Here is a 24,040-nt window from a genome sequence, read left to right as displayed (position 1 = left end):
GATAAATAGGTACCGCTCTGGCGGGAAGGTTTGCCAGAAGCGGCTTAGTCATGCTGGCCACATGACCTGGAAGCTGTCTGCGGACAAACACCAGCTCCCTCGGCCAGTAAAGCGAAATGAGCGCCGCAACCCCAGAGTCGTTTGTGACTGGACTTAACGGTCAGGGGTCCCTTTACCTTTCTCACCTTTACCTATGCATGTATCATCATGCTTTGGGATGTTTTATTAAAATACCCAATACTAAGGATGTAACCATATGATATAAGTCCCATTGAATATAATGGCACTTACTTTTAAATCAATATGGAGAGGATTGAGCTGTAAGTCATGCTGTTGGCCTGCAGACTTAAGAGTGGACTTTTAACTCCCCAACCACTAACTTTAGACCAACAAAATATTATGAGACTTAGCATCTATGTAAGGCCTGCAATTTAAAAGCAACAAAAGGGGAGTATGGATCTCACTGCTCTAATAAAAGAATAGTGACTGTGTAAATTGTAGCTTTCAAACAACAGGTCTAGTTTCTTTCTGTTTTGATGACACAGAGGATCTGACAGCTGGTAGTATAGATGCTGTCATCATTCACAGCTTGCAGACAGCAACAGATGATAGAAAGCTTTTTTTAAAAAAAAAGCTGACAAAGGGAAGACATCATGACTACAGACTGCCTTGCAATCTTTAAAATAAACAGACACAAAGAAAAAGTGCAGAACCAGATTTAAAACCAACTTGGCTTACGAATAACCTGGCAAAAAATAACGAGGCCCCCGAAAGACAGAAGCACTTAAATACACACTAAAACACAAAGGAGAACAGATCCCAGGAGCCCTGCAAGAACCAATCCTTTCTGATAATACGGCCCTTCTTACGAACCCTGTATTTGTATGCAACCAACCCCAAGGTAAGCACACCCCAGATTTTAGTGTGAGGCAAAGTCATAGCTCTAGAGAAGCCTGTTTTCACCCGCAGGGCTCAGCCCAGAAATGAAGGGCGTAAAGCCAGTTTCCCAGAGCACGTGCAGAGTTCTTTCCACAAACGGCACCTCAAGCACCTGAGATTAGGGCTGAAGAGTTGTGGGGCAGCGAGTAGCCCAAACAGCCCCCTAGCCGGCCGCCCCAAAGCCCCCCACCCCTCCCGTCCAGAGCAGCGGAGGGAAAGGAGGCGGGCCAGCCCGCGCCCCTCCCCGGCGGCGGAGTCCCCTCCGCGCCCGCCGAGCTGCTCTCCCCTCCCGCTCCCCGCGAGCAGCCCCTCACCTGCCGCCAAGTTGTCCCGCAGCCGGAGCGGGCCTCGCAAGAAGTAAAGGAGCCCGAGCGCCGCCAGCAGGGCCAGCGTCCGCGCCCAGGGTCCCCCCGCCCGTCTCAGCCTCTCCCACCGCCGAGGGCAGTGGCTGGGCAGCTGGGAGGAGGAGGAGGAGGAGGAGGAAGAGGAAGAGGAGGAAGGCGCCGCATCCCCATCCACAGGAGAAGGACCACTCTCCGCCATGACTCCCGCCCTTCGCTCGCTCAGGCCTGGCGGGCTGCAGGAACGGAGGGAGGGAGGGAGGGAGGGACCAGCCGGGCGCGCCGCCGCCGCCGCCTGACTCTGAGAGAAGCGGGAGCGCGCCCGCCCGCCCGCTGCTCCGTCTCTTGTCCCAGCGCACGTGTCTGTTAGCAGCCTTCGAGGGCACCCCTCGGGGATACACCCCCACCGCCGGCCTGCTTTAAAAGGGGCGCTTTTGTTCTTTCCCCCCTTTTTAGGGCTGCCATCCCGTGCAGTTCTTTTCGTTAAAAGGAACGCGGCTCCGATTTGTGATTCCCACCGCCCGTGGGAATTTTATTTTATTTTATTATTGCTTTTCCGCTTGGAATTGTAAAGTGGTCTTGAAGGGTTTTTAAAAACAAACAAACGGGATATACATTTTTAATAACTAAGACCGCTCCACTGAATGCATGCTGTACATGTGAGATGCACAAGCACGCAGATACAAGGAAGTAGCCTGACAGTCCCTGTTTTAAACCATTAGGAATTTGGGCGAATGGCCACTTTCCTTTCTTTGAAGGATGATGGGTGTTTTGGGGGGGGGGGCAGACAGAGAGACATTTTTTAGCACGCCTTGCGAAATCCACATGCTGTCCGGCGAACGAAACTGGACTGCTGAAAGTTTTGCCTCCGATATAATCTGAGCGCTGGGCCGGGTTGCGCCCTGGGGCATTAAATGGGCGTGGCCGGACGACTCCTTCCACGTTACAGTAGCTCTGCCCTTATCCATCATGGCGAGCGTAAACGTCACTCAGCTCTACACAGCGAGTAGCGGCCGCCTAGGTGCATTGCTTTGACTTAAAAGGGCAGGCTTGCCCGTACCTAAGATGGCGCCTGTCCGCGTCTATAAGATCCCCTGAAAAGCAAAGAAGCGCATCGCTCACCATTGACATGTGGGCTGGGTGGTGCCTCGCCTCCAGCCACGCCCCCATTCCCAGCGCGCTTTGCGCTGGGCTGACAGGTGGGGTTTAGAGAACCCAAAATGGCGGACTTTGAGGATCGGGTGTCGGATGAAGAGAAGGTAATAAGTTGGCCGGGAAAGAGCAGAGGGCTGTTTCTGTGTTCTTCGGGCACAAAACGATTATTTTGTGCACATAGCGAAGCGGTATCCTCCTCCTCGGTTCTTCTTGCTGGTGTTTCTAAGGCTCCTGAAAGTGTGAAGCCTCGTGAGCTGAAGGTTCCTTTTACTTCCTCGATTTCGAGAGACTCGTTTTCTCTGCTTTTTCCCCCCACCCGCCGTGTCTCTTTTAATAAGTTCAACTGCAAGAACATTCGCCAGTGCCTCTTTCGACTGATGGGGGACTAAATTGTATGACAGGCTGTCCCCGATTTCCCGTTTTATTGACATCTTCCTTTGCTTTATGGGAAAATGCATACGCTCATCTACGATGCCGCTCTGATCGCCTGATATTTAGTTACCGGTTTATTTGTTTTACCGGTCCGGTATTTATTTACTACATCTTAATCTTGACTGTTTTATCGTCACGACAACCTGTGACGGGGATTGTGCTGTTCCTGTGAAGTGACAACCCTTATGAACGTTATTTTGCGCTTCTGCTGTTGCAGTGCCCCTTGAAGGAATTCCCCACTGTAAGAGAAATCCCAATATTGTTAGCCTAACAAAATAACATTCCTTGCTAAGAAATGTAGTATTGAACCCCAGTACTCATTTTGTTCTCTCAGGGGCACAGGTGAGCGATTTTTGTGGAGAGCTGAGGAGCAGTTTGAAAGGATTGTTATCTCCTATGTATAAATTTCATTGTTGATCCTGGAGAAACAGGTTTTACACGTTTCAAAGCAATTCGCCAGGGTCGGCATTGGGGCAGAAGAAATGTGTGTGCCATATAAGAAGCTATATTTCTCAATCACTTTCAGCTATCCTATTGCCTGTCCAGTCTACAAACATGTCTCTTGATCTTTAATGGAATATGCTTTTGACCCAGGGAATTTTTTCTTTTGCATTTCTGCTATGCCATCAGAGCACCTCTCGCATGGGAAGGAATACAAAGGAGTGCTACATCCAAGCTATGGAATTTGTTTGATCAAATAATAGAAGGTGTGCTTATACATGAATTATAAAAATGTAAGGAAATAATTGGCCTGTGCTTGAGGCAGGAGGTGGAAGCAGTTGAGTGACAGGAACAGTGTCATACAGTTCAGTGTAGTTACGTTAGTTTTTTCGCCTTACCTGTGGCTCCTAGACACTTTCTGAGGAAATACAATCATCAAACCTTCTAGTGTCCTAATAAAGGTAATCTTATTTGCTTTCTACCCAAGTGTTTAGCTAGTGACTTGGAAGCAAATGCTTGTTTGATCTGCAGCATAGCTGAGAGAACCATGCCAGGTAAAGAACGGCATGGGTGTATGTGTGTGAGAGCGCATACATACTACTGCAGCTAATACAGGGCATATACCTACCTTTCTGTTTCTAATCAGTTTTCTTCTAACTAAGTCACTTGCAAGGAAGTGGAAATGCAAAATGCTGATCGCTTTACAGATAGATTTGATGGACTCTTTTGCTCCTGGAGCTTTATCCTATAGTGTTCAAATTTGAGGGGGGTGGAATATCCATGATTATGACATCTTGACAGCAGGATATGAGAAACAAGGTGTGTGAATACTTGTCTGAGATCGAATATGGTAACTAGGCAGTTTCTTGTCCCTTCTTTCCAGTTGCACATAAGCAAATCGTGTAAGTATGCACATATTTTTGTAGCTCTTCTCTGGTCATGGGCAAGCATCTTAAAGCTAGCCAGAAAGATAGGGAAACAGACATCCACTCCATTCAGTGATTGCTGCTAATCAGCAGAAGTTGCATTTTTGCTTACTTTAGCTTACTTTGGCTACTATGGCAGATGACACAGAAAGTTGAACAGCAGCAAATGAGACCTTGTTTTTATACTGTAGGCCCAGTCTTGGCATTTAATGACTTATTGAGTTCTGTTAATTTCTCCACTGTCCAAACGCTGTTCCTTTCAGTTTATAGTACTTAATTTAAATCTGAGTGAAAACAGTTCACAAAGTGCACAGCAAAGAGTTCTTTATGCAAAATTACGGTATTCGGATAGTAAGGTAAAGGGACCCTTATAGGTCCAGTTGTTGATGACTGGGGTTGCGGCACTAATCTCGCTTTACTGGCCGAGGGAGCCGGTGTAGAGCTTCCGGGTCATGTGGCCAACATGACTAAGCCACTTCTCACGAACCAGAGCAGTGCACAGAAACGCTGTTTACCTTCCCGCCGGAGCGGTACCTATTTATCTACTTGCACTTTGACGTGCTTTTGAACTGCTAGGTTAGCCGGAGCAGGGACTGAGGAACGGGAGCTCACCCTGTTGCGGTGATTCAAACCGCCGACCCTAGGCTCTGTGATTTAGACCACAGCGCCACCCACGTCTCTTATTCACACAGTAAAGAGATGCAAAAAAAATTGGGCTGAGGGCACCATGAAACCTAGAATCTGTATAGTAAGAAATTACAAGGAAGTGTTGATTTGGATACATTGCATAGTTTAAAACCTGCAGGTTATGTATTGGGAATTTCAGCTTTAAATTTAGTAAGATTGCTGTAGGACATGGCAATGAATTGCTAATTCAGCAAAGGCTAGAATTACTGTAGTCACAATATTCGATTGCAATCTGTCTGAATATGTAGAGTCTGCATGTACCCATGACAACCCAAATACAGTAACCTTTATTTTGGTGCATTTTCTGCTCCAGAGAAGGGAAATCAATTTCTTCCAGCTTTGTTTTCATGTGAAATTGAGGCAGATGGGGACCTGTCTGCATTAGTACGCTAAGAAAACAGAAGTCAAAATTGCAGGTTGTTGATAAGCTTGAAAATAGTCCTTACCACACCAAATAACTAGAACTTTGCTCAGTTTAACAAAGGCAAATGCATTATTTTTTAGCTTAGCCATAGCTGCTATGCCTTTATTTTTCTAAAGAAATAATATAAGGCTGTGTGATTTAATGTATATGTTTGTTTTTCCCTTGCTGCTTGGACACATTCATTGCTTGATATAGGTATCTTGTCAGAGAGAATGGAAATGAAAATAGATTTCAGCACACTGATGAACACACACTTTTTGATTAGTTGAGTTTGGATCTGAAATCTGAAAACAATCAAAAAAGTTTTAGTACCTGTGATGAATTTGATAGGACTGTGTCCACAATAGATTTGTGTTTTAATAAGTTGCTATTAGTTGGATTATAAAAGACCGCAAAAGGGTTGTATTCCTCCCCACCCCCCTGCTTTCAGTTTCTCATTTTGACTGCTTGTTATTTTTTGGATACCCCGAGAGATAATTGTAGGTGAAGATGGTCAAATGAGGGGAAATGGATCCGATACTCTCCATTGAAATGAATCCTGGTGTTTGTTAGACAAAGTAATATGTTCTTTGAGTACAGTATTTGTGGGAGTGCTTTAATGCAACCAGAGCGTCATGCTTACTGCTTACAGATGCACTTTCTAATAAAAGCACATGCTATAGTTTGAAGGAGACTTTCAGCCATCTAGGGCAATGCTCTGGAAAGTCTTGGGGGGAATTACAGGGTAAACTTATTTCTAGATGTTGTTTTTCAGTAATTTTCACCAGGGAATTATTAATGCCCAGCCCCCTAATTAACAGCAGTGGCAGCTTGGGAGTGGTGGGAGGATATACTCCATTCCTTATTCTTCTTTTATACAGATTCATGTTTCAGAATCAAAATATAGCAGTCCCTTTTCTTCCTTGGCGTTATATGATAGACACTGTGTTCCAGTTCTGTTACATACACCAAAAGGCAGAGGAGGCTTTGTTCCCAACTATGTGCCTCTCAGGGCTACATCTATGTGGGTGGTGTTTGGGGGGAAGGAGGATTGGAGCAAGTTTCTTTTGGGTAATATGGTGCTGCAGTATGTATAAGGCCAACTTGTGCGGTGCTCTTAGAATCATGACAGTACAATTGTGCATCTGTTTCAGGTCCAATGATGCTTACATGGGGGGTTGGGAGAGGGGAAGTACCTCTAGTGGGGGACACGTTGTGCTCCTTCTGGGGTAGTCTGACCACCTTTGGTCTCAGTCCTGCACTCAGCTTTCACCTAGAAGCTGTCAGCATGAGACAGCGGCCACACTCCAGGAAACAGCTTCAACTGGCCGGCTAAACCAGGTGAGGGTGGCTGATGAGTTTCAAACCCTACATGGACTTCCCCTACATGCAAAGACAGGCTCTGGTGGAATGAACAAATGGTGGGTCCAGTGGTCAAGAAGGTAGTTTCTGCACATGTTGTAGAAGGAAATGAGGGGCAGATGGGGTTCGTCTACCTGGGAAGGTAGCCATAGGAGAAGAAAAACAGTGGTACATCAGTTGTCAAATGTAATCCGTTCCAGAAGACCATTTGGCTTCCAAAATGTTCAACAACTGAGATGCAATGGGTGGTCAGCAAATTCCATTGAGAAAATGGAGAAACAGGCTTCGGAAGCCGTTTGACTTCCGAGGCTCGTTTGAAAATGGAAGCATTCACTTCTGGGTTTTCAGCATTCGGGTTTCGAATCATTCGGCTTTCGAGATAGTCGAAAACTGAGGTTCCCCTGTACTCTGATCCTAAACCTCTGCTGCCTTGATGGATATCTTTGGGAGAAGAAAATGCTAAGGGGTAAACCCTCCACAAATCCAGAATGGAGTCCCTAAATTAAGCTAAGCTGGTGCCACAGCTAAGCTGTGTGTATCTGAAGAAGTGTGCATGCACACGAAAGCTCATACCAAGAACTGACTTAGTTGGTCTTTAAGGTGCTACTGGAAGGAATTTGTTTTGTTTTGACTATGGCAGACCAACACGGCTACCTATCTGTAACTGGTACTATGGAAGGCACCACATTGAGCCGCATGAAATGGAAGTCCATCAACCTGTGTATCTGAAGAAGTGTGCATGCACACGAAAGCTCATACCAAGAACTGACTTAGTTGGTCTTTAAGGTGCTACTGGAAGGAATTTGTTTTGTTTTGACTGGTGCCAAATGTATTGCTTTCCTTTCCTTTCGACCACATCAGCGAGGGGGGGGGGTGTCTTGTCATCTGGGCAGCCCAGGACCTCCATACACATTGCCCTGGCTTGCACCCTCAGGAGGTCACTTCACTGCTGGTAACACAGTGGTTTGACTTCACTCCCAGAGGCACACACCATTCTCTCTCGAGACAGATGGATGCCAACAACAACAAAGCTTGTTTTTATCATCTAACTAGGCATGCTAATGTTTACAATGAAATCTGCCTTGGATCCATGTCATGTGTTTTTTTTCCTCTGACATGCGTTAAAATTTGTAAAAAGCATATAGATAGTAGCTTTGTGTGATGGTGGTAGTGTATTTTTGCTGAGCAAATGCCACTTGGGAAACTCGCATAGATAGCTTGTTCACCTGTGTAGGACAATTGAATACAGGCAGTAACCCAGGCTTCCTTGGCCCTCCAGATGTTTTGAGACTACAATTCCCATCATCCCTAAACCACTGATGCTGCTAGCTAGGGATCATGGGAATTGTAAGCCAAAAACATCTGGGGGGGCCAAGTTTGAGGAAGCCTGCAGTAACCATTTCATGCAGGGGTTCTGTTCCCAGCCTCTATGCATGTCAGTGGAGCATGTATAAGCACCCCACACCCTGTTCCACCCTCTTCTGGGTCCAAAAGGACCCGCTCATCAGCAATCGCATATCAGTTGGACCTGCCTAAAATGGTCACCGCCTGTATATGAAGTGGGCTTTAATATCTATGGCTGTAATCCCATGTTTGCTTCCCTCAGAGAAAGTTTTGTTGCTTTATGTATATGTATTACTTTCAATGAAGTTTTTATTCATCCATCTTTTTATAGCCTAGAAAACATGAAACTCATCCTATATCAATCTCAGTCCCTTGTACTCATTTCTAGTCTAGGTATCCCTAATATCTCTTTAGAATGGTATCCTTTGTACTTTAGGAGGAATTTGAAGCGCCTCAGTCACCTCATAACTGTTCTGATTTAATGCTGACCTGGAGCACTTGCTTTCCTAACCAGGCATCCTCAGCAAATGAATTGCATCACAGGCAACTGGTGACTGTGGGAGATATGTAGTAAGCACATAGATGTCTGAATCCCATTTAAAAAAACAAAAACCTTTGACGCAATCTGACAGAACTGCAGATATTAGGTACTGAAGTCAACAGGAGAGTATTATTATTACTTCGGCCAAAGTCTGTCATCTTATGATCAATAAGTGCCATTTGACTCGATTTACTTGGATGTTCATTTAATGTGAAAACTAGGCCTGTTGATATATAACGTGGACCTTAGGATCTCGATCAAAAATTTGGGGGATGTTAAATTTTTACATTGTGTACGTTTATATGGAAGAGAGGACATGACAACAGATAGTAGATCATAAGAAATTTGTTTTAATACCAGAAGGGACAATCTCTCTTCTTTAGGGTATCTATATCTGTAGCAGTTGTGTTGATGAGGAAGTTTCAACATCATAATCCTGCATAAAATGGAAAATCTGAACCTTGTATACATGACTGGGAAAGGTACAGAAGCTCTAACTTTGATTGTCCCCTGTGATTTAACAGTCTTTCAGTGGCCCATTTTATGCATGTTGCAGTTTGCTGTTGCCCACCCGCAAAAGAGGAACATAACTAATTAGTTCGGGGTTTCTCAAATAGAATAACCAGGGACTTTCAAGGGCATCAGTTTGCACTGTTAACTGGATTGCAATATGACACTGCTGTGGCTGCACCTGTTGCAACCATGCATGTTGTGTCGCTTCAACTGCAGCCACTGCTAAATACCTGTTTAAGAGCACAGACTGAAGCCCATCTGATTTATTTGCAGGTGCGTATAGCTGCAAAATTCATCACTCATGCACCTCCTGGGGAATTCAATGAAGTGTTTAATGGTAAGTTAAAAAACTGAAATGATTCATATAAGTTCTCCATCTTATCAGTTAACAAAATAATCACTGGATGCCTATGAGGCGATACTGAACTATTTAAGACCAAAGTTCTTGCTGTTGGGTCATTCAGAAATAGGGAATTTGGTGGTTTTAATAAATAAACTCGCCTTTAAAATGTTTTCTGTACCAAAAATTGCGGATTGCTTGTGCCTTGGCTTTTGGTGGTCTTGCATTTTATATACGTAGGCCTTTCCCCAACATCTTATTTTTTGTGTGACAGGGCAATTGGGGCTATGCAAACAAATAGCTGCTATGCTGCTGCCTGGTTCAAGTAGCTGGGAAGGAAGATAAAACTACATATGCTGCTTCCTGCTGAGTGAACATGAATGATTTTATGGTGCCAATATACATGTAAAGTGGGAACTTCAGTTGTTGTTACTTATTATTTATTAAATTTGTATACCGCACTTCATCCGTAGATCTCAGGGCAGTTCACAACATAAAGTTACCTCCAGTAGTTCATAAAGAAAAGGTGTTCAGGAGCCTCGCTTGAACTGTCCAAGTAGCACTTGTATTTTTGTCAACTGCCTCCTTAGTAACATTCAAGATTATTGGTCTTCTCTGGAGCCATTCATGGAAATGCAGAATTTCACACACAAAAGGTATCTGTCCTCCAGTGTGCTCCTTTCTGATATCCAGGGACGCAGGTGGCGCTGTGGGTTAAACCACAGAGCCTAGGACTTGCCGATCAGAAGGTCGGCGGTTCGAATCCCTGCAACAGAGTGAGCTCCCGTTGCTTGGTCCCAGCTCCTGCCAACCTAGCAGTTGGAAAGCACGTCAGAGTGCAAGTAGATAAATAGGTACCGCTCCGGCAGGAAGGTAAACGGTGTTTCCGTGCGCTGCTCTGGTTCGCCAGAAGCGGCTTAGTCATGCTGACCACATGACCTGGAAGCTGTACGCCGGCTCCCTCTGCCAATAAAGCGAGATGAGCGCCGCAACCCCAGAGACAGTCATGACTGGACCTAATGGTCAGGGGTCCCTTTACCTTTACCTTTTATCACTGTAGTAGAGAATTCCAGCCTGGTTTTTGTTTAAGAAATAAAGGGGGGGGAGGTTTTCTGATTCCCACCCACGTAGTCAGCTTTTTGCTTAGGTACCATCTAAAAATGGGTGTATAATTGATTTCCCTCCACTTCAGTCTGAATAGTTCTTTAACTCTTTGAAACCTAATCCTTTGACATATACTATACTAAGAAAAATACTGCCTCAAAAGGAAATATCTTTCAGAAGTACTTAGTATATCAGAAGATACTCTAAATGCAACACACTTTCTTTATTTTTCTGCTAGAAGCTCTCACATTCCTAAAAAATGAGAACTATTTTTTGTGAACAATTTCTTTGGTATCCAATCCAAACAATTTGTTGTTCAAACATTTATCTGTGTGCTAGTAAACATTATATTGAAGCAGTGCAATTGTTGCTCATCTGTATGAATGTTTTCTTCTTCTTTTTTAGATGTCCGGTTGCTGCTTAACAATGACAATCTTCTTAGGGAAGGGGCAGCCCAGTAAGTACTCCTTATTTTATGTTAGGATCTGTGTTAGCTCAGGCTATGCAATTTGTTCATAAACCACTTCAGTAAAGCTTGAAATAGAAAGGATGGAGGGATTGTTGTATATAATTGTTTCCAATACTGAAGTGAGTTTGTTCACTATAAACCTGCCAACTATAGAAATTGTATGCTTTCTGCAGTGGTGAAATATTAATAGAGGGCCATAATTTGCAAATATGTTTGAACACAGTAGGGCTATGTGTGTTTTCTTTCTGCAGAGTCAGGATCTAATATTTTCTTACTTGTTTTCTGTCCCTTACAGTGCATTTGCCCAGTACAACATGGATCAGTTCACTCCTGTGAAGATAGAAGGATATGATGATCAGGTAAATTATTCTCCTTTCGATTCTCCATGGTGTTTGCGTATTGAACTTCATGTATAACTAGATATTAAGACCTCCTCTGTGCCTGGTCTCCCCCACCTCTCTTTATGCTTGCAAAATGTGGGAATGATTAAAGGTTGGAGATCTTGGGATGTCATTCAGGTTGCATATATTGGCACTGGACATCACGTGTGTGGTGAAGGAGAGAATTTTGAGCATGCCTGTATTTTAATGCACTATAAAAAGTGTAGTTTTTAATATGTGGTGCAGTACTGCTTTCAAGTATTGAATCTGGTGAGAAGCTGGAAATATTATGGCTGGCTTCACTGCTTGCTGCCCAAAACCTCCTCCAACTCCCCCTGCAGGAACAGGAAGCTCTATAGCCTCAGGAGGGGTGGAATAGGGTAAAGACAAGACTGCACCCCAGTTAAGGGGAATGTGACTTCTGGCTACATGTTGGGGAAAGCAAGCAGGTGATTCATCATGTGCACAAGCTTTCCTTAAAGGTGCTTCAACCATATGTTCCCTCCCCCCGCCATACCTCTTGCCATCTCTTTACTCGCCCAGAGGACTGAATCGTCAAGCAGCAACTAAGCATGGCTGGCTTTAATGCCTTTAAGGTAGTATCATCTTGAACAAACTGTAGGTATCCAGCACAGCCTCGAAACCTCTTCAGGTCTGAAGGTGGACTTGCTACCAGCAAGGTAGTGAAGCAAGAAGAGGGCAGCTGGAGCAAAGGGAGAAAACGCTTTGTCAAGGGCATTGAGGTGGGGTGACAATGATGGGAGGGGGAGGGCTTACCAAGTTTTATGGAGAATATACTAATTAATGTTGAGTTTGAAAAGAGATATAAGGCTTCCTGTTCAGCAAAGCTGTTGAGTAGTCTCTTCCTTGAGGAAGATGCTTGCCTCATAGGGGTTTTCCACCTTCCCAGGAAGCTAGTGGTGGTGCAGGGTTACACATCGGCCACTGATATGATCCAGTTTTGTGCTTCTGCCTTTCCTTAACTTGGCCCTTTCAGAATTGGATTACTTAATGATTCTCAAGGGTCCCTCTTGCAAACAGAGAAGGGTCTTTTTTTTTTTTTTTTTAATGTACAGTGGTACCTCGGTTTAAGAACAGCCCTGTTTACGAACTCTGCAAAACCAGAAATAGTGTCCCAGTTTGCAAACTTTACCTTGGGTCTAAGAATGGAATCCAAACGGTGGAAGGGCACCGGTGGCGGGAGGCCTCATTAGGGAAAGTGTGCCTCGGTTTAAGAACGATTTTGGTTTAAGAATGGACTTCCGGAATGGATTAAGTTCGTAAACCGAGATACCACTGTACCTGAAACAAGAGCCAAGGAAGCCTGTAAGAAGGTGCACTCACAATGGCTTGCCAGTGTTCTAACTATAATAGTTTTTCTTTTTTTCTTTTTAAGGTTTTAATTACGGAACATGGTGATCTTGGTAATGGTCGATTTCTAGACCCAAGGAACAAGCTTTCCTTTAAATTTGATCATTTAAGGAAAGAAGCAAGTGATCCCCAGCCAGAGGACACAGATGCAGCGCTGAAGACCTGGAGGGATGCCTGTGATGGTGCACTAAGGGCCTATGTGAAAGATCACTATCCACATGGCTTCTGTACTGTTAAGTATCCAATGTTCTTCTCTGGGGACTCATTGTTCTTATGTTGACTAATGTAAATAACAGAAAAAGTTTGACTCTACCAGTGACATAGATGTCATTAGCTAACATTATTAGCACTTTGTTTTTTCTGTGTTGCAATGGGAGGTTAAAAAAGTGTGTGTGCTACTTACACATGGCTTAGAAATATGAAAGCTGAATTAAATAACCTTGAAATGTATTTTATAGGCTTCAACCAACTCCAGCATCTTCCCTATTCTGGCTACAAAATGGAACCAAAATATTCCCTCCCTTTCCCCCTTGACGTAAGGACAAGTGTAAAATGGTGTTGTGCTTAAATGACATACAGTGTATGTCTGACATTTAAACAAAATGGAAGAGAAATCCATTTGGATATGCAGGCAAAAAGGGAGTATAGGATAACAAATTAGCACCCAAGTAACACATCATTAGTCAGGAAAGCAGGCTGTTGTGTTTCAGCCTGATGCTCTTTAGAACTGGTGTTACCAAGAAATTGGGTGCCCTTTGGACGTTACAGCTGTTGCATGGGAGCTGTTTTTCCATGGGTTTATTACATGGTATTGATGCACTATTTACAAGTCTGCCAGCACATGGACAGGACCATTTGCATAACTCTTGCTGCACAATTGTAATCTGACTGAAATTGCGATGACAGTTGGGTGGCAATTTGTCTGCTGCTCGTGGTGGTGTGCCGTGTCTGGAATAAACCTACATAAAAGTGTATCCCACTCTGCTGCTATAATATCTAAAGCCAGGTGAGTGTGAAGTTTTTGTGTTTTCTTATGTAAGTTTCTCTTCTGGAAATAGGTTTACAGTAAGACAATAGATGGGCAGCCAACAGTCATTGCTTGCATTGAGAGTCACCAGTTTCAGCCCAAAAACTTCTGGTAAGCATGCCTTTGATACATAATCTTTATTCAGCACAAATTATTCCACACTGGTCCATCTTATCCTTCATAGCTTGAAAAAGGGAACTATCTGCTGTGACTTAATGGACCACCTTTTCTGGAAGTTTAAATTCCTCAGGGGCAGACCTGCTCTTCTTTGGACCAAACTATGTGGACATTAGAAATGCAAATAACATCAGGTGGGGGCTGATAATCTTAATCGTAGCAGGTGTAGAGGGGGGATTTAACCCTTCCATCCTTTGAAGATGCCATTTGCATTTGTGTGAAATCACCCATTGGCATTAATAGGGGATTTCCACCCAGAGCAAGTCTCACCTTAAAAGGAAGGATTTTCCTCAAAACCAAAGCACATGATGAAAAGCTTTCTTTGTCACCTGTGATCCTGATAATCAGGTCCCATCTATGGACTCAGATTTTTTTTTTAAACCAACCTGCATGTGAAATACAAGGAGGCATTTAATATCTAATTTAGCTGAATCAGAAGAGAGGCAGTAGCCTTACTTGTTTCAAAGCCCAAAGGCCTTAACTGTTGCTTTAATCTACTGTCAGAATAAATTACCACAGGCAAATCATTTGTGTTTTGGACTAAGAGCACACTCCTAGTGCTCTTTTGAATAACTCAATTTTGCCTATTTCGTTATAATTAATAAAAACAGTAGTTCACTGGAAGCTCTGCTTTCAGAATGTGGATAGAGGTCATCTGTGAAGTAGTGTTCATCTGCATAGGAGTTGTCAGCTATATAAATTCCAAGCAAATCTGCCTGAACAAGTGAGACTAGTAAACAATTAGCCTGCTTCAATAAACCTGTGGTGGAGGGAGGACTTGTCCAGTTCACTTTTGCTCTAAGGAGCTATTTGGTCACCGCAAGTGTGTGCTCTCTTTCTGTGTAGGAATGGGCGCTGGAGGTCAGAATGGAAGTTTACCATCACACCACCTACAGCTCAGGTGGTTGCAGTGCTCAAGATCCAGGTCAGTTATACAGAAGCAATGCCAGCAAATGCAATGAGGCTTCCTTCAGCAGTTTCTACGTGTCTTGGCTTAAAGAAAACCTTTCGGTTTAGTCTAGAATGATGAAATTAGTGCTTTGTTGGTTGGTACCTTCCCAGAGTAGAACTTTTGAAGCTACAAATTAACATGCCTGACTGCATAAAAAGGCTCTCACTGATTTGCATAGCCAAGATGAAATGTGCTGGAGCATGATGCAGCCCCACTTTGATGTTTAAGGCAACAAAGCCCTGTATTCTGCTTTATCTATAATACAATTGAAATTGAGACTAACTGAGCCTTTTTAAAAGGCGGCAAAGTCTTTGTCTAGTTGGCCATAGTGATTCTTCATGATACAATGGCTGTTCAAAAAGAAAGATATTGGTTGGATCATTTTTTAAAAGACTTTTGGGAAATGATGCATATTATGAGAAGAGGCTAAACTGCTGTTGAGATGTTTAGCTTTGGGGTTGGGAGGTGGAGCTTTCCCTTCTGCCTATACAGTACTTAGCACAACATAGTTCCCCAGGCAGTGCTAGAGGCTTAAATACTACTTTAAAATATGGGTTTTATTTTAATCTAGGTGCATTACTATGAAGATGGTAATGTGCAGCTGGTGAGTCACAAAGACATACAGGATTCTGTAGCAGTGTCGGTGAGTGCAGCAAGTTTCCGTTGTACTACATATAATTTTGCTTTCAAACCAGGGGAGGGGGGGGAGAGAGGGAAGGCTTTTACTGAAGTGAGTACCATTCTCAAGTAGAAAACTAGTACCACGATCTGCTTATTTAGAAGGAGCAATGCAGGAAGGCATGCTCTATAGATGAATTCATATGTCCAAAACCACTCTATGCTTGAGGGGGTGTTTCTCTGAGGGAGCTCTGCCATTAAGGGGCTGGAGGACTATGCTGCTTTCTCTGGTCTCATCCCTGGCATCTGCAGGGGGGAGCCTACATGTGTATGCTTTCTTAGGATGACATTTTCAGTTCCCTTAGAAATTTACATGCATAGCCCCCGCAGATATTCATGCCTAACACACGGGTATCGGGGAGAACTGTGTGACCTTGGGAGTGGGACTGTTTCTATCACTCAGGCCAAACTCAAATATCCAAGCAGTTGCTGATGAGTGTTTGTGGGCAGCAGGGCATTTGTAAGAAACACTCCAGGGTTCAGGTAGTATTCTTTCTCCAGGCTTAATGTCAGGAAGAACAGCTTTATCTACATGCTGTACCACATGCATACCTTCTCTCAGTATATTTTATCACAATCCCAGAATTGCAAAGAAACCATGTTTTTATTGAACAGTGCTAAAGCATACTTGTCCAATTTGCACAATAATTTCCAGATTACATAAAAAATTTAAAAAATTGCCCAGTAGCACCTTAGAGGCCAAGTTTGTTCTGGGTATAAGCTTTCGTGTGCATGCACCCTTCTTCAGATACACTGAAACAGAAGTCACCAGACCATTATACATAGTGGCGTGGTGGGGTGGGGTTTTTCTCAGAAGGGTTGTAGGAGTTGGGTGATCTGATATAATGGTCTGGTGACTTCTGTTTCAGTGTTATCTGAAGTACATGCACATGAAGGCCAGAACAAACTTAGTTGGTCTATAAGGTGCTACTGGACAATTTTTTTATTTCAGCTGCATCAGACCAACACTGCTACCTACCTGAATCTAGTTCCAGATTACATATCATCGTTCCCTGTTCCCAAAATTTTAATCTTCAGTGTATTGCTGGGGTTGGTGGAGAGAGAGATCAGGTCACATGTTTGATCTCTTAAGTTGTGTTTTCCTACAAAGGACAGCAGTCTCTGCCTAAAACTTGCTGATTTTTAAACTATGTAGCAAAGGAATTTTAAAACATTCACTGTAGTGGTTTTCAAAACACTAACAGGTACACTAACCAATTTCATTAGTCAGTAATCTGTTTAAAAATAAATCAAAATATAATGTCTATAATTGACTATATCTTGAGGGATTGGGAGCTTTGGTACTCATGTTCACTCCAAAGCTTGGGTGGGAATGTGAGTTCCCCATGGAACTTTTAGATGTTGACCATGTGTTGATATGCTAATTGTTGCCTGTTCATCTTTATAGAATGATGTCCAAACAGCCAAGGAGTTTATTAAAATCATTGAGCATGCAGAAAATGAGTACCAGGTAAGAGTATTGCTCTTTATCAATATTTGTTTTAAATTAACTCCTTTAGATTACAGAAAGAACATTTTATATTCTAAGCTGCATCCATTTATTGCATTTATATCCCAACTTTGTTCTGTAATAGAATTCAATAGCGGCTTTCATTGGATTCCCATGCAGTCTGTCGTCCAGGCACTGCCTGGACCTGCCAAACTTCAGCAAGGTTCCCATCTTCAAGGCCCTTCATGCAATGTCCTATGATAATCTGTGTATTATCTTCCCATTTATGTATTTATTTAGTTACTGGATGCACCATAACTGATAAGGAATGTAGTTTTTCTTCTCTATACAGTCATACATGTGGCTGGTACCCATGGGGTCTGGTAGGACAGAAGGCAAAGAAGCCAACAGGAGGTGGAGCCAGAGACAATGACAGGCAGAGCCAACTGATCTTAGTTTTGCTCCCCATCCACCTCCTTGCTAAGTTCTGCAAAGGCAACACTGAGACTGAGGGGTAAGAAGCCAACAGCTGCTATCACCTCCTGGACGGGTTGTAAGATGGGAGGGGGGTGGCTAAGGAGGAAATGTTAGTTGGTGGGACAGTGCCTCAATTGTCCTAATGGACCAGCCTCCACTGCAAGCATAATTACAGGGTTTATATAATTATGCAAATTGCCTAATAAAGAAAGATCTGGGGCAGGATTTAAAAGTGAATATAACGATAGAATAGAACTATAAAGAGTAGACTTGAGAACAGAAACTCATGAGCAACAATTCTTTTCCCCATTCCCATCCTTAATTATTTGACTCATAACTCCAGGAAATGGACACTTTCCCCATCATGGTAATGTACACTAGGGGCCTGGTTTCTGACCTGGCTCCCTCCCCATCCCCAATGAAGTAGACAGTAGGGCATGACTATATTGGTTAAGTTATTTCAGAATAATTCGTAATTGCAAATTTCTATATTTCAGAACATAAGCCTGTAGGTAAGGCACAGGGAACCTCTAGCCTGCCAGGCTTCTAAATCTGGCCCCTAGTGCTCACGCTATACCGCACCCTCTATATATAGTGGTACAAATTCAGACACTTACCTTACATGTCTACTGGATACATCTACAATTTCCAGGGACATCATACAGTTGTCAGTGTATTTATATCATGATCAAGAAAGTTATAAGCTACTTATCTCTGGTTTGCAGAGAAACACAGATTTGGAGAGCCAGCTTTGAGCTGTTACAATGGGCAGCGACACTTCTACCTGTGGACTTTGTGCCCAGGTCTGCAGCCATGAGCAGTGTGAGCTATAGGGATTTCAGTGATGATCTCATATATGATGTTCAAAGGTTGCTGCACTGGTGCAGTCAGCGTTCCATATGCAGGAGGAGAGGGGGAAGTATCATAGCAGAACTGGAGGAAACAATACCACTTGTCATTCAGAGTTAGAGTGGCTCCAAGTACACAGTAGAGTGTTGAAGCCCTGTCCAGATCAGTATGTGGCAATAGTATTGACAGTCTTTAGACCATGTTAAGTAGGGTGTGGCAGCAGATCCGTTGTGTAGGAAGAGGCTATTTCTTGCTTTTGAAATCCAATCACTCCCATTCTTTTTTTCCCTACATGATTGCAACAATTCTGGATTTAAGCACATGGATCTTCTGTTACCACTAGTCTGGATCTTGGTTGTCATTGTTAACCATGCAGCTCACCTTAAGGTCCCAGGTGGATTGCGACACTTTAAATTACAACATGAAAAACAGTTTTAAAATTTACAATTACAAAAATTACCATTGTAAGAAATAGTGTGGGTCCTGAAAATATACATTTCATGTGGGGTTCTTTTTAAAGGAACAAAGGAAGCTGCCTTGTATAGTCAAATCATTGGTTCATCTAACTCTGCACTGTCTATACTGACTGGCAGGGTTTCAGGCAGGATACTTTCCCAGCCCTACCTGGAAGTGCTTGAGATTGAACCTGAAACCTGTATGCAGATACACTACTAAAGAAGTGTGGCCTTTCCCCAAAGAAAGGAGTCCTAATGTTTCTTTCTTTGCTGTACAGTGTACTAATTTCATGGTTAAGCCTTCACTCAGAAGCTTGCATTGAGGTGACATAAAAAGGCTATACTGTACAGTCGTACCTCGGCTCCTGAACGCCTTGGGAGTTGAACATTTCAGCTCCCGAACGATTGAAAACCGGAAGTAAGTGTTCTGGTTTTCGAACGTTCTTTCGAAAGCCGAACAGCCAATGGAGCATCTACAGCTTCCAATTGGCCGCAGGAGCTTCGTATCAATCAGAAGCTGCGTATTGGAAGTCAAACATTTCGGAAGTTTCGACTTCCAAGGTACGACTGTACTTCTACCATTTGTTTGGCCATGTTGGCTGAGTATACCAAGGGGTAGCTAAAACATGTCAAGAGATAACCAGTCTTAAGGGAACTTGTTTATGTAGCATCAAGCTCTAACCTCTAGCTCACTAACTTGTTTACAGACAGCAATCAGTGAAAATTATCAGACAATGTCAGATACCACGTTCAAAGCCTTACGTCGCCAACTGCCTGTCACCCGCACCAAGATTGACTGGAACAAAATCCTCAGCTACAAGATCGGCAAGGAAATGCAGAATGCTTAAGGACGGAGCAGAGGTGGTGTAGGCAATGTTAGCATGCAAAGAAAGCAAAGCAAAGCAAAGGTGGTCCTAGGCCAAGTAGGTGGGTTCTCTAGTATGTTGGCACTTGTCTAGGGCTTTCAAACTTAACAGGTTTTCTAGCCTTATGGAGGACTGTCAACACATAGCATTGTCTTGTTTTCTGTTTCCCTGCCATGTAAACATAAATTTCCTTTGTAAAAGTAATCATGCATTTCCTAGTAGGCTTTCTTCATTTGGCCACTTTGGGATCAGCACGATCTGTCCTTATATTGGTTGGTAAACTTCTTTGCTGAGGAAGTCCTTCTAGAAATGCAGGCTGGGTAGTGCTGAAAATATTGTTTCCTTGCCACCAGTCCAGGTATTGTATTCAGCTTAATGGGACTGCTGGCAGCTTTAAGGTGCTGCACTGCACCAGATACAACTTGTCATGACCTGTCCCTCCCCCCCCCCCAAAAAAAAATACTGCCAATCACCACCTAGCAATATCCTCTAGGCTTAGCTTTTCATGTTTGCAGGTTGTTTACAAGATTTCTCCCAGAAATCCCAAGAAGGCCAGGTCCTCTGGAAAGGTGTTTTTTGGGAGGAGTTATTTTTGTTTTTTAAATCCAAAGACTTGAGCCACATTCTCTTCAAGTGAACTACTTTTTTCTTTGTTCTTTCCTGGAAGTACGGTTAATTTAGACATCTGCATTTTTACAGGATGGGTTCTCCATTTTCCTTTTTTAATACTTGTCTGATTGCTGCAGAGATGTTTTGTTTAGATGGAGGAAGAAATTACAGAAATGAAAAACTGTAAATGTTTAATGAACTTTGGGTTTCTTGTGCTTTAATGCTTTGTGGCAAGTTCATTGCATTTGTCCCAGAGATGTATGAATGGACATGTCTAAATGGTCAATAAAAGATTTGCACCAACGCATTTCTTCGTGTCACCAGTCTTTTGACATGCTCAGAAAACACTGCTTGGTTGACTATTTGTTGAGATTTTAAATCATTAAAAACTTTGGAGATACTGGGAATTGGTTCCTAACATGAAAATGTTTGCTAAATTGGACCAAAGGCCATTTAGTCCTGAATGCCAGTTCCAATACCGGATCGCCAACCATCCTTTGTTGTTTTATTCCCAACACATTTTCTCTGATTGCAGTATTTGTCAAGGGAAATCATTATTGCTGGATCTTTATAGCAAGCTTTCTATGATGATCCCATTATTTATATCCTGGGTCACTAAAAACAAATCTAGGCCCTGTCATTCTACATAGTATATCTCTGAAAACTTTTTTTCTTTATTAATTTTTGTTCATCACTGCTTGCAGGAGGAGGAGCAGGAATCCTGTACAGTTCATGGCAGTGAACAGTATAAAATAAAATACAATGCATCAGTAGATCAGAATCAGTAGATCAGATGGCTATATCAACATAGCAAGATGACCCTCTGGGAAAAGCCTGGGTGAAAAGGTAAATTTTAAGCAGGCACCTACATACCAATACTGTGGTGTCTGCCTGTTTTTCATTGGATTCACATTCAAAAGTGCAAGACTAACAGTTTTGATATTGGCAGACATAAGACTAACCTCAGGAGTCTATACTAAGAATGTGTATCCTGATGTGGGAAAACCGCACCTGAGGTCAGTTGCCCAGCCGAGTCCTTTACTCATTAACTGTGATGAGTGACGCCCAAGAATTATCTAAAAGCAAAACTTTTATTTCTTACTTGAGCAGGAAAGGTTACAGCAGTGATCAGGAAATTAATCAGAGGGTGAACCCTGATCTGTTTACACAACAGTTTTTATGGTCATATAGGTTGCACATTTGAGACATCCCGAAATAGTCTTACTGCCAGCTTGACCACAAAGACAGAAGTTTCCACTAGCTATGTATTTCCTGTTTATACCCTTGTTTTAAATGTCATGCCCTTGCACACTTTTAAACCTTTAATTTACACACACACCCTTATGGTTTGCATTTTCTCTGTTCCTCTTTTAAGTTTGCATTTCAGCGTGATCACAGTGCGAATACATGATTATGTTGTAAGCCTGCAACAAGCTGGCATTTGTCTTGCTTCAATTATGACGAAGATGGAGGTGGTCTTGCTTCAGTTGCAACGCTCCCAAAGATCAAAATGACAAGGCAATGGTATACAAAGTAAGGCATTCCTGGAAGTAACCTGGTCCCAACTTATTCTGGCCAGTACAGTATATGCCAATAGCAAGACAATAAACTTGGCCTGGTAGCATATTGGCAACCAATGCAGCAGCAATTTCAGCACAGGTACAGTATTTTAGTCAGTTACTTAAAAGATTTATATTTTGCCTTTTGGATCAATGAGCCTCTGACGAATATCACATTTAATTGAAATTGTTAGAATGCTGGAGTATGGTGTGTCATCCCCCCCCCCCAGCATAAGAACTATTATTGCTGGAAATGTTAACATACCATATGATGTGGGTGAAAGCACATCCGAGGTTCAGACATGGCTGAGTCACTTTGTCCCAGCAATGATGAGAGAGTCCAGGAAGCGCTTCTTTCAAACAGGCAGAATCAGATTTTATTTCAAGCTACAGACAAGAAAGGTAACAGCTTGACAAGCAAACAGCAAAGCTTGTTCAGAGCTGGAAAACCTCAGATGGGTTTCCAAATCCTTTTATACATACAAGTAAATGAGATAATATTTCCACAATAGGTAACCACCAGAAATTCTCTGTATATGTCTACTTAACCACATCCTACAGAATTAGGGCTGTGTGGACAGTTTCCCCCCGCAGGGCACCAAACCTCCTCACAACACCATATTATGAAACACATGCAACAGCAATCTGGGCTCATGCCTTTGTTGCAAGGATTTTTAAAGTACATGTGGCCCACTCAAATTGTGTCCAAAAATTGACAGACGCAGCAATGGAGAAAATGAAAGTGGTATTTTATTGCTGAGCAATAATGACCCAGTGGAATGATTTCCAAAGACTGGGCACCGCCAAAGCTCTAGCGCCCTAAGGCTTTATACCTGAGTACATACATCATAAAACATGACATAATCGTATATAATCGCATATGGCAGCAAAAATCAAACCAATGAGCGCATGCATAAACCTTGCCCCTGACCATGTAAAGAATCCTCCCCAACTTCTGCTTTCCTCAGACAGTACATCAGCCTGACCTTTCCCCTGATTTATAGTAAGAAAGGAGAAAAGAAACGTATTTGCCCATTACAATGTTGGTAACCCTCCTACACACCGTCTGTTATAAACAGGGACATGGTGGGTAGCGTTTTCCTGTTTTTAGCCGCTGAGGGGCTTGCCTGGACGGAGGAAAGTACCAACACATCAGATTTATTGCTTCCTACTATGTTGGTGAACCACTGAGTGCATTAGAAGAAGGGGGGGGGAGGGAGAAATGGGGCAGAGGTCATTTTGGATTTCTAAAATCTAAGCATTTAGCTCTGCAGAAGCCTTCATGATTCAAACACCCTTCGTATACATGGATATATAGAAATCATCATAAAGCTATATCGTTATATATGGATATATAAGGATAGATGAAATCATAAGGGTAAAATTCATCCAGGTAGTCCTGCTTCACCTTAAGCTTTTGATGCTAGCAAGCATAACTGAGATGGAGATGGCTACACAAGATGGAGTCGGTCTTGCTCATGCATATAAAAATGGATCTTGCATTGGCCCATCTCACATATATGCAGCCTTTTCAATAATTATAAAAATGTAGGTATAAAGTTTAAGATTAAAATAGCTTACACACAAGTTTAGAAATCTGCAATGAAGTACATAATAAAAAGTCTGCTATCCACTTGATTTTAAGTTCATCTGAGAAATCAAGAAAATTCATGCTTTCTAACTGATGGTGGATGGGGAGAGAAATGGGAAAATGGCATGGGTGTGTATGTTGGAAGAGGTCTTACTTTTTTTTTTTTTAACTGGTCTTGCTTTTAAGATTAAACAACACAGTTTTGAGATCTAAAGCAAATGCCAAAGTCTGTATCAGTATATTGGATGCCTCAATCACAATGGAGATAATTTTGGAAGGATATTTGACTTTGGAGAAATGCTGATAAGGAGGAATTGTCTGATTATGTATTTGTTTAGCTACTGCTGATCATCCTCTGAGACACAGGAACAAAACTTTTTTAATTATCAAGGGAGGGTCTGCATAAACTGACAAAGCCATCTAAAAGGACTCAGGTTACTGAATCAACATTAGATACACTTTGGACCTACTAGTGTCTGTTCTAAACCTGGTTTTGAGAACACTTGTGGGCCACCCTGAGTTATTGGGCATATTTAATGAAAATGCAAGTCTACACCTATTTACTGGCGCTGTGGGTTAAACCACAGAGCCTAGGACTTGCT

The 24,040-nt window shown here is 42.7% G+C and overlaps 2 protein-coding genes across 2 annotated transcripts in view; one reads left to right on the top strand and one right to left on the bottom strand.

The window, feature by feature from the left end:
* The window catches only part of ST7L (suppression of tumorigenicity 7 like), a 41,155-nt gene extending 39,602 nt beyond the window's left edge, over positions 1 to 1,553 (bottom strand). Inside the window, exon 1 of the mRNA XM_081864973.1 lies at positions 1,254 to 1,553. Coding sequence (XP_081721099.1) covers positions 1,254 to 1,482 — 229 coding nt within the window. The 5' untranslated portion in view covers positions 1,483 to 1,553. The remainder of the gene's footprint in view (positions 1 to 1,253) is intronic.
* An 853-nt stretch (positions 1,554 to 2,406) lies between these two features.
* Positions 2,407 to 20,595, top strand: CAPZA1 (capping actin protein of muscle Z-line subunit alpha 1). Its single transcript, XM_081866286.1, has 10 exons — positions 2,407 to 2,539; positions 9,358 to 9,421; positions 10,934 to 10,985; positions 11,293 to 11,356; positions 12,774 to 12,980; positions 13,807 to 13,886; positions 14,799 to 14,877; positions 15,476 to 15,547; positions 16,991 to 17,053; positions 19,521 to 20,595. The coding sequence occupies exons 1-10, from the start codon at positions 2,501 to 2,503 to the stop codon at positions 19,659 to 19,661; spliced, it is 861 nt and encodes a 286-aa protein (XP_081722412.1). The 5' UTR covers positions 2,407 to 2,500; the 3' UTR covers positions 19,662 to 20,595.
* Positions 20,596 to 24,040: the final 3,445 nt, after the last annotated feature.

The sequence above is a fragment of the Podarcis erhardii genome (assembly GCF_964252035.2).
Source record: "Podarcis erhardii genome assembly, chromosome: 6".
Taxonomy (NCBI): Eukaryota; Metazoa; Chordata; class Lepidosauria; order Squamata; family Lacertidae; genus Podarcis; species Podarcis erhardii.
This window is presented reverse-complemented; position numbering and strand designations above follow the sequence as displayed.